Source organism: Chiloscyllium punctatum, chromosome 22, assembly GCF_047496795.1.
Source record: "Chiloscyllium punctatum isolate Juve2018m chromosome 22, sChiPun1.3, whole genome shotgun sequence".
NCBI lineage: Eukaryota > Metazoa > Chordata > Chondrichthyes > Orectolobiformes > Hemiscylliidae > Chiloscyllium > Chiloscyllium punctatum.
The window spans coordinates 47,172,475-47,185,205 of NC_092760.1; the positions used below are offsets into that span (position 1 = coordinate 47,172,475).

Genomic DNA, 12,731 nt, shown 5'->3' on the forward strand with positions numbered 1-12,731 from the left:
CCACCACATCCTCTGGCAGCTCATTCCATACACATACCACCCTCTGTGTGAAAAAGCATCCCCTTAGGTTTCTTTTGTATCTTTCCCCTCTCACCCTAAACCTATGGACTCCCCAACCCCAGGGAAAAGACTGTCTATTTATCCTATCCATGCCGCTCATGATTTTGTAAACCTCTATAAGGTCACCTCTCAACCTCTGACGCTCGAGGAAAAACAGTCCCCGCCTGTTCAGCCTCTCCCTCTAGCTCAAATCCTCCAACCCTGGCAACATCCTTGCAAATCTTTTCTGAACCCTTTCAAGTTTCACACCATCTTTTCGATAGGAAGGAGACCAGAATTGCACGCAATATTCCAACAGTGGCCTAACCAATGTCTGCAACATGACCCCCCCCCCCCAACTCCTGTACTCAATACTCTGACCAATAAAAGAAAGCATACCAAATGCCTTCTTCACTATCCTATCTACCTGCGACTCTACTTTCAAGGAACTATGTACCTGCACTCCAAGGTCTCTTTGTTCAGCAACACTCCCTAGGACCTTACCATTAAGTGTATAAGTCCTGCTAAGATTTGCTTTCCCAAAATGCAGCACCTCGCATTTATCCGAATTAAACTCCATCTGCCACCTCTCAGCCCATTGGCCCATCTGGTCAAGATCATGTTGTAATCTGAGGTAACCTTCTTCACTGTCCACTTCACCTCAAATTTTGGTGTCATCTGCAAACTGACTAACTGTACCTCTTATGCTTGCATCCAAATCATTTATGTAAATGACAAAAAGTCTTTCTTCATACTTTACATCAAAAGCACAACAAACACAATCACAACAAACACAATCACAGACTGTTTAGAATATAAAGTTCCAACAAACATTCCTTTGGAATTTTTCACTTTGATTTTCCCAAGAACGCCTTTGAAACGTATCAAGTGCTTGAAGATTATCCACTTGGAACTAACTCCAAAACTTTCCATAGAGATCATGTAAAATCTGAACTTCTCAGGTCAAGTTTGACCTTCACCGACAATCCCAGAATCCCAACCAAGGCTCCACTTTTAACCATTCATCTCTATGTTACAGAGGTTAGTAAGAAAGGTTACTAAGCTTTTCAAATAATTACTATTAAGCTTCAAAACTAAATCGTATGATTATGGAACTCATAGAAAACTTTTATTTCTCGCAGTTCTCACCAAGAAATTGTTTTTTTTTTCAAAGGTGCTTCTAGCTCCTCTGGTCTGGGAACTACATAATTGAACCCTTTGCAAAGTCAACTGTCGACACCTCATTAAAAACTGAAAGAACTGTGGATGTTATAAATTAGAAACAAAAACAGAAGTTGCTGGAAAAGCTCAGCAGGTCTGGCAGCATCTGTGCAGAGAAATCAAAGTTAACATTTCGGTTCCGATGACCCTTCCTCAGAACTGATGGTAACTTGCAAAATATTGGTTTTTGTGCAGAAGATTGGTGGGGGGGGAAAGGGGGCAGTGTAAGGAGTAAATGATAGTTAGCAATAGAACCCAAAGAGAGAGGACAGTTGGACAGACGAAGGAGTTGATAACAATTTAGCTGGAAGGATGAATAGCTGTTATTGGATAACAATAGGCAGACTATGCAAATACAAGGATAGGTATGTGGGATACGGGGCTAAATCATGGGAGAGTTCAGGCCCTAAAATTATTGAATTTGATATTAAGTCCGGAGGGCTGCAGGATCTCCCAGCAGAAAATGAGGTGTTGTTCTTCCAGCTTGCGCGGAGCCTTGCTGGAACACTGCAGCAAGCCCGAGACAGAGATGTTGGCCAGGGAAAAGGGTGGTGTCTTAAAGTGGCAGGGTCTTTTTTTGCGGGCTGAATGTAGATATTCTGTGAAGCAGTCACCCAGTATATGCTTCATTTCCCCTATGTAGAGGAGATTGCATTGCGAGCGGCAAATGCAGTAAACTCAATTGAGAGAAATGCAGGTGAAGTGCTGTTGACACTTCATGTCTACCAAGAAACTCATGTAAATAGCTCACTGTCTAGTGTTTTCAAGATGACCCCATTTTAGGAACACATCGATTTTTTCCAAACCCAGACGTTTCCTCATATTTTATATTTAACACTTCAGTTTCTAAAATTAAAAGTTCTTTTTCTAAACTGTACGAAATACGGTATCCAATATTTGCAAATAATTCTCAAAACAGATTTCCTTTTTTGCAGTTTTACTTCAATACGAATCAGAATTTACATAAAATAGGGGCAAGTTAACAGGCAAATTGCATTTGGTATAAACTATAAAATACAAACAGAAAGCAAATACTACAAAATCTATCTCATGAATCTGTTAGGAAAAGGGAACACCTCCTCTCTCCAGTTTTGTTTTCCTTTTTATTATGTCACACAGTCTCTGTATTTTAATGATTTGGAGATGCCGGTGTTGGACTTGGATGTACAAAGTTACAAATCTCACAACACCAAGTTAAAGTTCAACAGGTTTAATTGGAAGCACTAGCTTTCGGAGCGCTGCTCCTTCATCAGGTGTTGGACTGTTGGACTATAACCTGGTGTTTTGTGATTTGTAACCCTGTATTTTAACTTCTATTCTTTCGTACTGCTTCAAGGTCACCAGATCATAGACCAGTATTTTTATTATCCAAAATTTGTAATTGATCCTTTTCCAATAAATACAAGCCCTTAAAATTCCACTTCAAAACCTAATAGCAATAAGAAAAAATTAAAGTAATTATAATATTTTCTTATTGCTATTACTTTGGGCTCAAGAGCTGATACAGCCTCAATAGACAGTTATATTTTTCCATTATTGCACACACAAACTTCAATTGAACCAATTTGCAAGAAATCATGGGCGCATATCTACTAAAAACAGATTTAGACTTTGTCAATTTCATTGTACTCAAGATGTAGCATGGAAAAGGGGAGTGTCATTCCAAGACTGAAATCTAATACTATACAAGATCCAAATTTGAAAAGAATTTGTAAGTAACGTGTCACTTTATCAATTGACACAGCTGAATAAATTACACTTAATCCCAATTCAATCCTTTACTTAAACCAGTACAAAACAAGACAGATGACTGAAATGTAAAAATAATTGCACACATTACCTTTCTGAAATCAGCCCAGATATACAAGCCTGCATGCCTGTTCAGGAAAGGAATGCCCATTGCTCTGAGTTCATTTGCTACACACTTGTGGGCAGTTTTCAATCTGGCTCGATTTGTTGGCAAAAACACCTGACTGATCCAGTCTATAGAAGAGAGTGAGGGGAGGAAGAAATATCAACTCAGTGGATTATTGTGGCTTGAGGCACCAAGAAATTTTAAACCCCTTACAAAAGTAACACATTTATATTATGTCTTTCACAATTTCAGGATGCTCCAAAACACCGACAGCCAATGGAATATTTCTGAAGTGTAGTCAATGTTGCAACATAGCAAACATGGCAGTCAATTTTCACGGGGCAGGCTCCCACAAACAGCCATGTTATAATGAACAGTTAATCTAGTTTTAGTGATATGGATTGAGCCCATAACTATTCACCAGGACAGTGGGGATAAATCCTTTAGCCTTCTCTAAATAATGCCATGGGGTCATTGACATCCACCTGAGGGGATTCACGCAATAGCTGACTAACTTGTCAGTCAAAAACTTTTATCTCTGAAAACACAGTGTTCCCTCAGCACTACATTGATGTACACAAGCTTCAGGAATGGGATTTGGACCCAGAACATTCTCACCTCAGGGTCAAGGGAGTTTAACCACAAAGAAAACCTGATCTTTCAAGGTGCCACAGTTAACATTTCATGCTGGAAAATTGCAATTACTTAGTCATATTGGTTTAAAAGCTAATGCTACAATAATGGCCTTATCAATCTTTTCCTTATAAATTTCCACATTAATAGCAACAATCACGCTGATATTTTCCACACAAATACGTAATGTTTTGTTTAGTACAGCATCATGTTAAATGCTCCTTAGATGGAAGGTATAACCTCATGGATTAAGTAATTTGTTTATAACTCATGCTGCCAATAATGTGAGCTCTCTAACCTCAACAGAATATTACATATCTTTAGGGAATCAGAGCATGGTGCATGTAACAAATAGAAAATATCTTATTTGACATTTGACTTCCCAGGGTGGCATGTGATGGCACCAAGCAGAGTTTACAGCCATTACAGATGACTGCAAAATAGGCATTTTCTTTGTCTGAATTCTTCAAAAGCTCATTGAGGAGTCTGATCATTGCAAGGTCTTTCAAGTACAGACTCTAGCCAGAATCCTTCAAAGCATGATTGCGTCATTAACTTACTCTTTTACAGGAGTAACAGATGAAAAGATAAAAGATAGATTTATAAACTACAAAATACAAACTTAGCAAGTATCAGATTTTGCGGAGTTGTAATTTACTCCATTAACCATTAATTTCTGAAATAATATTTATTTACTCATGGGCTAATGAAGAAAGCGATATGTGTTTTGGTGGGTGATTGTACTCAAACCACTCTCTTCAGGGTTAATGCTCTATAAGAACAAAAAGATGCCAATTTTGTTTCCAGGTATGAGCTAGTTGATGTCAGCAGCACAATAATTGACTGGCATTGCTATTATTTTCTGCAAGTACAGCAGCAAAGATAAATAATTGGACAAGATTTCCTGACCTCTATACAGTCAGTTATATCAGTTGTAGACAGTGCATACAAATCTGTTAAATGTGACTGGTGAGAAAAGGAACAACTGTGGAGGCTCTTATATGAGAAATGTTATATTTGAAGAGGTGCTGGAACACCGGTGCATGTACAGCTCTTCATCAACAGGGGCAGTATCTTCAGGATAGCAGCGAGGAAGAGATAAGGAAGGTTTCGGAATCGAATACAAAGAATACATACAGCTAACGATGGCGATCTTTGACACCTGCTTGCCAACATTTGTCATAAAAGCATAACTGCTTTGCAGGAGGTCTTCAATCTGTGCAAGATAAAACCGTCCATTTTGTACACTAAGCTCACTACTTATGTGACACACAAGTCCCACAGAGATACAGAATAAGTTAACTCTATACTGTGACAGATGTACCTTGATCGCGTAATAACTGTGCTACCATATATTGGATAGGACCTGGAACACCATGGAAGCATGCCAACTGGCCAAGGGCACTGATAACATCTGTATTTTCAGTATACAGTGTACCAACTCGAATTCCACTGGCTGCAAAATCCTAAGAAACAATAAAACAGATATAACTTTTACAGTTTTAGGCTCTTCCATTTTCCGTCACACCATTTTGCCATGTATTTCTTCACAGTCACCTTCAGTAAGTATACCAAGCAGCAGACTGGCAGGTTCGCCCCAGTTTAAAAAGAACTGCTAACAAATGGTTCATCAACAGGATTTCCACTTCAGTAAAATTCAGCATTAGTGCCCTTTATGCCAAATACTAGATTTTGTACCAGGAAGGCTATGACCATTTAAGGGATTCATTCAAAGGCATTGTTGGTTAATTAAAAATAAACTGGGACATGTTTCAACCAGGTAAATACAGAACACAAAGTCAACAGTCACACAACAGTAAAGCTCAACAACTATTTATCTTTAAATAGCACCTTTAAATGTAATGAAAGGTCCTAAAGTACTTCACAGAAGTATTATAAAACAAAAGCCACAAGAACAGATATTATGTCAGTTGGCTAACAGCTTGGTTAAAGAGGTAAAAACCCTTAGTTAAAGCTTTACGAAGTGTCTTAATGATGTGGAAAGATTTAAACAGGGAATTCCAGAACATGGGGTTTAAGCAACTGAAGGTGTAACTTCCAACGGTGGAGCAATTAAAACTCACAATGCACAAGATTGAGATCACATTTGGATATTGTGCACAGTTGTGGGCCCCATATCTCAAGAGTTTGGAAGGAACAGGAGAGGTCTTATCAAACACACTGAATGGCCTGGACAGAGGGTTGGGAAGATGTTTGCATTGGTAGGAGAGATGAGAACCTGAGGACACAGGATCAGAATAAAGGGAAGATCGGAGATAAGGAGAAACTTTTTCAGCCAGAGAGCGGTGAATTTATGGAATTCACTGTCACTGAAGGCCATGGAGGCCAGGTTGTTGAGTATATTTAAGACTGAGATATAGATAGGTTCTTGACTGTCAAGGGGATTAAAGGTTACAGTGAGAAAGTGGTAGAATGGGGTTGAGAAACTTCTCTCTCCTCTCCTCCCCCCCCCCCCCCCCAACCCAGATCCAAGCTTCCAACTTGGCACTGCCCTCTTGAATTGTCTTACCTGCCCATCTTCCTTCCCACCTATCTGCTCCACCCTTCCCTCCGACCTATCACTATCACTCCCCACCTACATCTACCTATTGCCTTCCCAGCTACCTAACCCCCCCCCCCCCACCCAAATTATCTCTCAGTATCCCCCACCTACCCCACCCCCATATTCCTGGTGAAGAGCTCATGTCCGAGATATCAACTCTCCTGCTCCTTGGATGCTTCCTGTGCTTTTCCAACGCCACACTTTTCGATTCAAGAAACTTATCAACCATGATTGAATGGCAGAATAGACATGATGGGCTGAATGACCTAATTTCTGCTCCTATGTCTTATGGTCTTAAGCCAGAATTTGGGTATTTCTTCTGCAAATTTGTTATTCATTCTTTGGGATACTTAGCTTTCTCACTATAATTAACTCAAACGTCTACAATTTCATGCTTCACGAAGGTACCTGAATTAGAGACCACAAAACAAGCGTTTTATACTAACTGCTGTCTGAGATCATTTACTGCCAAATCTTAAGGTTCATGGAAGTGTTTACTATCAGCACATAACTGAGTATTCTTTCCATTTGAATAACAAAACTCTCAGACACGAAGATTTTACACAGGAATAAAGGACTGATTTTCCCAGGCCCTGAACAACATGAGCAAAGCAGACACAGTTTGGAAAATTTTGTGTGAATCGAAAAATTCAATTTTCAATGCTGATAAAATTGCCTCATGCGCTTTCAATAGCTAGATGAGAACATGGTCAGTGAATGGCGAGGTGGTTATTTGGATGTGTGGGCACCGCATTATGCCCTAATCTCACCTCCTTTATATGCAGATCACTATTTGGATAGGTCATGGAGAGAAACTAGGCAGCTGTTCGTGGGCAGCTACAACTCGGGTTCTTCTCTGGTTAGTCATCTTATTCCAGCATTCCCAACATGTTGGGACACACTCAATGGGCAGCAGTTGCTTGCAACCCCTTCTACAAAGGCTGGTATAAGCCAAGTACCAGCCTCACCACAGCATTATGGCACAGATCCAAATCACTCATGGAGCAGCTTGCTTTCAACACTGCACTTTGGAGTTCACTGACACATTTGAATGCAGTGCTGCTACCAGGTTGATTTATACACAGAGACAGGCACCCATCTTATGCATAGGAAAAAATAAAATAAAATTGAAGATGCAAATGTCGAGCATTGCCCAACTATGTCAACTACAAATCCTGGTCATGAAATATCTTCATCATATCATTGATCATTACAAATGAATCTTAGAAATGCTATGATGCAGAAGTCAGGCACACTGTAAAGTTACTAGGCAAAAGTGAGGACTGCAGATGCTGGAAACCAAGTTTAGATCAGAGTGGTGCTGGAAAAGCACAGCAGATCAGGCAGCCTCCGAGGAGCAGGAAGATTGACGTTTTGGGCAAAAGCACTTCATCAGGAATAGAGGCAGGAAGCATCCAGGGTGGAGATCTCTGTAACACTGTAAAGTTACACCTATGCTCCATAATCTCCAAACAAATTCGAGAGTCTCAGAGCCTGCTCAAGATTCAGGAGATGCTTACCTCACAGCTTTAACTCTACAATGTCCACACCATTATCCTACATGCAATGCTACCTTTCCTGTATATTATGGAGGTGGAATTGGGGAGAAGAAAGTCTTCTTGCAATCTCCTGTGTGTGCCACATCCTGGCTCAGCAAATACCTGAATCAGGTCTACTACATAAAAGGTCCAAGCAAAGGCATCCTGTTGTTCTCCTTGTCAAAGGCCTCCATTGAAGGACGATAGTTCAATGTCACCTGTATGTGTTGTGATTGCTGACTGATCCCATTACTGTGGAGCTGCTTTGTTTCCAATATTCCCCACATGGGTGCATTTGGAGCTGTCATCAATGGATTCAGATACAGAATCCATTGGCAGCTTTGTGGCTGCTTCAATACAAGCCTCCACCCGGCTTGATGAGGAAATCCAGCAGCAACCACAACCACCAATGGATGTGGAGCAGCTTCCTAAAGCAGAGTTTCCAGCAAAAGGTCTTTTCTTTATGCAGAGAAAGTGCAGGAGACCCACACTTTCACCTTCAATGAAATGTCCTCCAAATGAGCGATGTGCAGTTGGTACTGCCAAATGAGGACACCATGACAGACTATGATCTCCTGCAGCATTCCAGGTGCAGGGCACCATAAACTGTACACAGTAGTGGTCAGAACATCACATTATGAGGGTCAGCACATATACAATTCCTTCCTTCCACTGGGAACTTTCAGAGTGATACAATGTCTCCGCAAGATGAGGTTCCCATACTTGTACAAGAGTGGGAACTTATTGTAGAACAGTAAAAAGTAAATTGATGAGGGCAGAGCACTGTTTACATGGACTTTAATAAAGTCTTTGACAAGGTTCTGCATGGTAGACTAATTAGTAAAGTTAGACTACATGGGATTCAAGGTGAGCTTGCCAATTGGATACATAATTGGCTTAACAGCAGGAGACAGAGTAATAGTGAAGAGTTGTTTTTCGGACTGGAGGCCTGTGACAAGAGGTGTTCCACAGAGATCAGTGCTGGGTCTACTTTTGTTTGTCATTTATATAAATGATTTAGATGAGAATATACAAAACATCATTAGTAAGTTTGTGGATGACGCCAAGATTGGTGGTATTGTGAACAGTGAAAAAGGTTATCTAACTTTACAAATAGATCTTGATCAATTGGATCAATAGGCAAATGGAGTTTAATTTTGATAAATGTGAGATATTGCATTTTGATATAATAAATCAAGGCAAGACCTATACACTTAAAAATAGGGCCTTGGGTAGGGTTCAAGTACATAATGTTTTGAAGTTTGCATCACATATAGGTAGGGTGGTTAAGAAGGCATATAGCATGCAAGCCTTCATTGCTCAGACCTTTGAGTATAGGAGTTGGCATATTATGATAAGTTTGTACAGGATGTTGGTCATGCCTTGTGGAGTCCGAAGAAATTTATCAGGATGCTGCTGGGAATTAAGGGTTTGAGTTATAAGGAGATGCTGGATAGGCCGGCACATTTTTCCATTGGAGCACAGGAGGTTGAGGGGTGACCATTTACAGGCTTATAAAATAATGAGAGGTATAGATAAGGGGAGTAGCAGGTGTTCTTTCCCTAGGGTGTGATTTCGAGACCAGGGGACATATTTTTAAGGTCAGAGAAGAAAGATTTAAATAAAACTTGAGAGACTTTTTTTTTAAAATACACAGAGTGTGGGTTTCAGTGTGGACTGAACTTCCAGAGGGAGTGGGGGATGTGGGCACAATTACATCATTTAAAAGTGATTTGGAGGCTTGGACAAGTGGTTTGGACAACCACCTGATGAAGAAGCAGTGCTTTGAAAGCTAGTGCTTCCAAATAAACTTGTTGGACTATAACCTTGTGTGTGTGATTTTTAACATCATTTAAAAGACATATACATAAGTATGTGCATAAGAAGGGATATGTGCTTACTGCAAGCAGGTGAGACTAGTTTAGTTTGGGATTATGATTGGCGTTTACTGGTTGGACCAAAGGGTCCGTTTCTATGCCATATAAGTCTATGACTCTACAAAGGATGCCATATAATCATTGCATGCTGTGCTTTGGAGAGCTGGAACAAGCAATTAATGTAAGTGATAGATAATAATATATTCTGTGAGGGCCACAGCATTGCTGGGAGTAGAAAAATAAAGATGTTCAACCAAGACACTTCACCTTCACCATCCGGAAGCACAGCATCACTGGTCACAGTAAACAAACGGCACTTCTTTGGCAACTGCATGCAATGGGAACGGAAGAGAGCAACTTTACAGAGAGAGGTCTCAGAGAGAGAGAGAGAGAGAGAGAGAGAGAGAGAGAGTGTGTGCAAGGGGAGCGAGAGATGTTGATGCAGTCAGCTTCAGGAGGTTTCCCTTGCATCGGTCTGCATTTCCCTCTCAGGATCTATATCAAGCTGCGCTTGGGTTGTTACAATGCTGAGCTCTCCTTAGCACGCAGCCAATGGTGCCACACAAGCTCCTCAAAAAGTAACATTGTTTCATATTCATCAGTTAGCATCACTTTCTTTAAGCTTGAACACCTCCACACACATTCTCCACTTTAAAAAGCAGTTTCCACGTTTCCCATTTTCAGTCCACAGGCCAAAAATAAAACGAAAATGAGGCATTTACAGCACGCATGTCCTCGAACTTTCTTTCCAACAACACAATATTCTGAGGTCTGCGCATGGCAGCAACATCCAGACACAGGAGTCAATGCCACTGTTGTAGCAGTCATTTTTTAAAACAGTTTAAAGATAACATTGTTTAGACAATTTTGTGTAGTCCTAGAGCTGAAAGTCAGGGGAGTCTGCCCTAGAGTTCCAGATGAACAACGCTGGGGCTGTTTGTGACCAGATAGATCAGACATGCGGAGAGTGTGGCCATGTGCAGGCTCACCATCCCCTACATGGTTGGGGTGAATAAGCTCAGCACTTCTGGAATATCCAAAGAGCAGACTTTTGGGGGATGTATATACGGTTACTCTTCTATATTGGCCAAATGTTGACACAGACCTGTCTCCATGATAAGAAGGGGTACTTGGAGTGAGGTCAAGGTCTTTTGCCATTGGTGCTGAAAGATGGAGTACAGCTCTGTGCACTTATCTGACCATACAGACCATAGGTCTCCGTGAGAGTCACCACATTGTTCATGGAGGGAACCAGATACACACATGTCAGAGCCAATACGGTACATACAACATGCACGGACTCTTTCAACCTTCGATTGAGTTTCCCAAGTGTCCCTGCCTGAAGCTGTTGTGTCTGTTCATGCATTTTGACAAAGTTATTGAACATGGGAGGGGGAATCCTCTCCTACTTGGGGCTGAGGATATGTCCAGTCTCCTGCTCTTCTAGCTGCAGAGACACACCGGACTGTGACTCTATAATCCAGCTACAGCAGCCTCCAAGGAGTCAGAATCTGGGTCATGGACAATGCTGGAGGGAGTCTTGCCGGTGCATCCTCAGAGGCTCTGTGGTCTGAGGTGGAGCAGGAAATGTTAGCTTGAGCGTCTCTTGTTGGAAAAGGCTGGGTGGATGCTGCTTGTCCTAGAGAAGACATGAGAGGGGATGAGTTGTGAAATAGAGATTGAAGTTTGAGCATGCCAAGAATACAATCATAGGGGAAGTAATGGGCATTGGGCAGTGAATCTTACATAGTTGACAAGCTCTGAGCCATGGAGGTCCCAGTATCACCATGAGTGATCAAGGTCTTTTCCTGCTCAGACAAGGATTCTCTCCTTATAAAAAGTGAGAGAAAAGTGGCTAGCATAGTTATTAGTGCTGGTGCAGGTAGAGAAAAGGTGTTAAGCTGCCCCCAGTGAGAGAGTAGAAAGCACAGAGGCTAGCAAGGGTTAGGGGTTGAAGCGAATGGGGTGAGTGAGAGCCATTAAAGAAAAATTGCAACATGCTACAGTGGGAATAGTAGACCATGACCCTACTGGGGGGTTTGTGCAGTGGCACAGTTAAAAATGAACAAACAGGCCATTTAGCCCCTCGAACTTGCTCTGCCAAACAATAAGACCACAGCTGGTTGCGATCATAAAGCTGTATTCCAGTCTACCCTGACAATCTTTCATTTATTTACTTAACAAGAATCTATCTCCCTCTGCCTTCATAAAATTTCAAGGATTCTGCTTCCAGCACCTTATTAGAATCAGATTTCCAAAGACACACAAGTGTCAGAAACAAATTCCCCTCATATCAGTTTTGAACAGCTGATTCCTCATTCCCTAAATCCCCATAATAGGGAACATCCTCCCTACATCTACTTTGTCATGACCCCTCATGAACTTGTACATTTCAATCACATTTGCTTGTAAATTTCTAGTGTCACAAACCTAGTTACAGTGAGTATGAGGTAACGGGATAGAGTATGGTGGAATCTACGCTTGTGGAGCACAGAAGTTCATTAATCATCTTCCTGTGCTGCTGGGGTGCTCCTTCAACCTGTGGACATTACACTCACCCAGGCTGCAATTTCAGATCAGACCAGTAAGGCCTATTGCTATGGTCTCCACGAGCCACCCTGAGGAAAGAGGATGGTACTCCTGTCTATCACCATGTCTACAAGGGGCTCCAGGTTCAGGTCAGTAAAAGGAGGTGCCAAACTGCCTTTATTAGAGCAGTTCTTCATACATTGTAACTGTGTATGGCTATGCCTATCTTGCAGTGCTTGAATTAGTGCACAACTGAGCTTTGAATATGGCACCATTGGCAGAAAACCTAGAATGTCCTAGCAGTGTGAGCATCTCTACTGCTGCTGAGAGTAACACATATGCAAGAGCAGCACCATGGAGGCATTTGACATATTTAACAAGGTTAGCAGAGTACATTTTTATGAGAAAATTCACCAGAGTTTCTGGAGGCAGCTCTTTCATGAAACACCTGAAAATGACACTTAGCCTAATTTTTG

The 12,731-nt window shown here is 41.3% G+C and overlaps 1 protein-coding gene across 3 annotated transcripts in view; it reads right to left on the bottom strand.

Moving 5' to 3' along the window:
* accs (1-aminocyclopropane-1-carboxylate synthase homolog (Arabidopsis)(non-functional)) overlaps nucleotides 1–12,731 on the bottom strand; it is a 66,195-nt gene that overhangs the window by 9,946 nt on the left and 43,518 nt on the right. For all 3 annotated transcript variants that reach the window (XM_072592235.1, XM_072592233.1, XM_072592234.1), the window contains 2 exons: nucleotides 5,073–5,214; nucleotides 3,101–3,243 (listed from right to left, as the gene is read on the bottom strand). In XM_072592235.1, coding sequence (XP_072448336.1) covers nucleotides 3,101–3,243; nucleotides 5,073–5,214 — 285 coding nt within the window. The remainder of the gene's footprint in view (nucleotides 1–3,100; nucleotides 3,244–5,072; nucleotides 5,215–12,731) is intronic.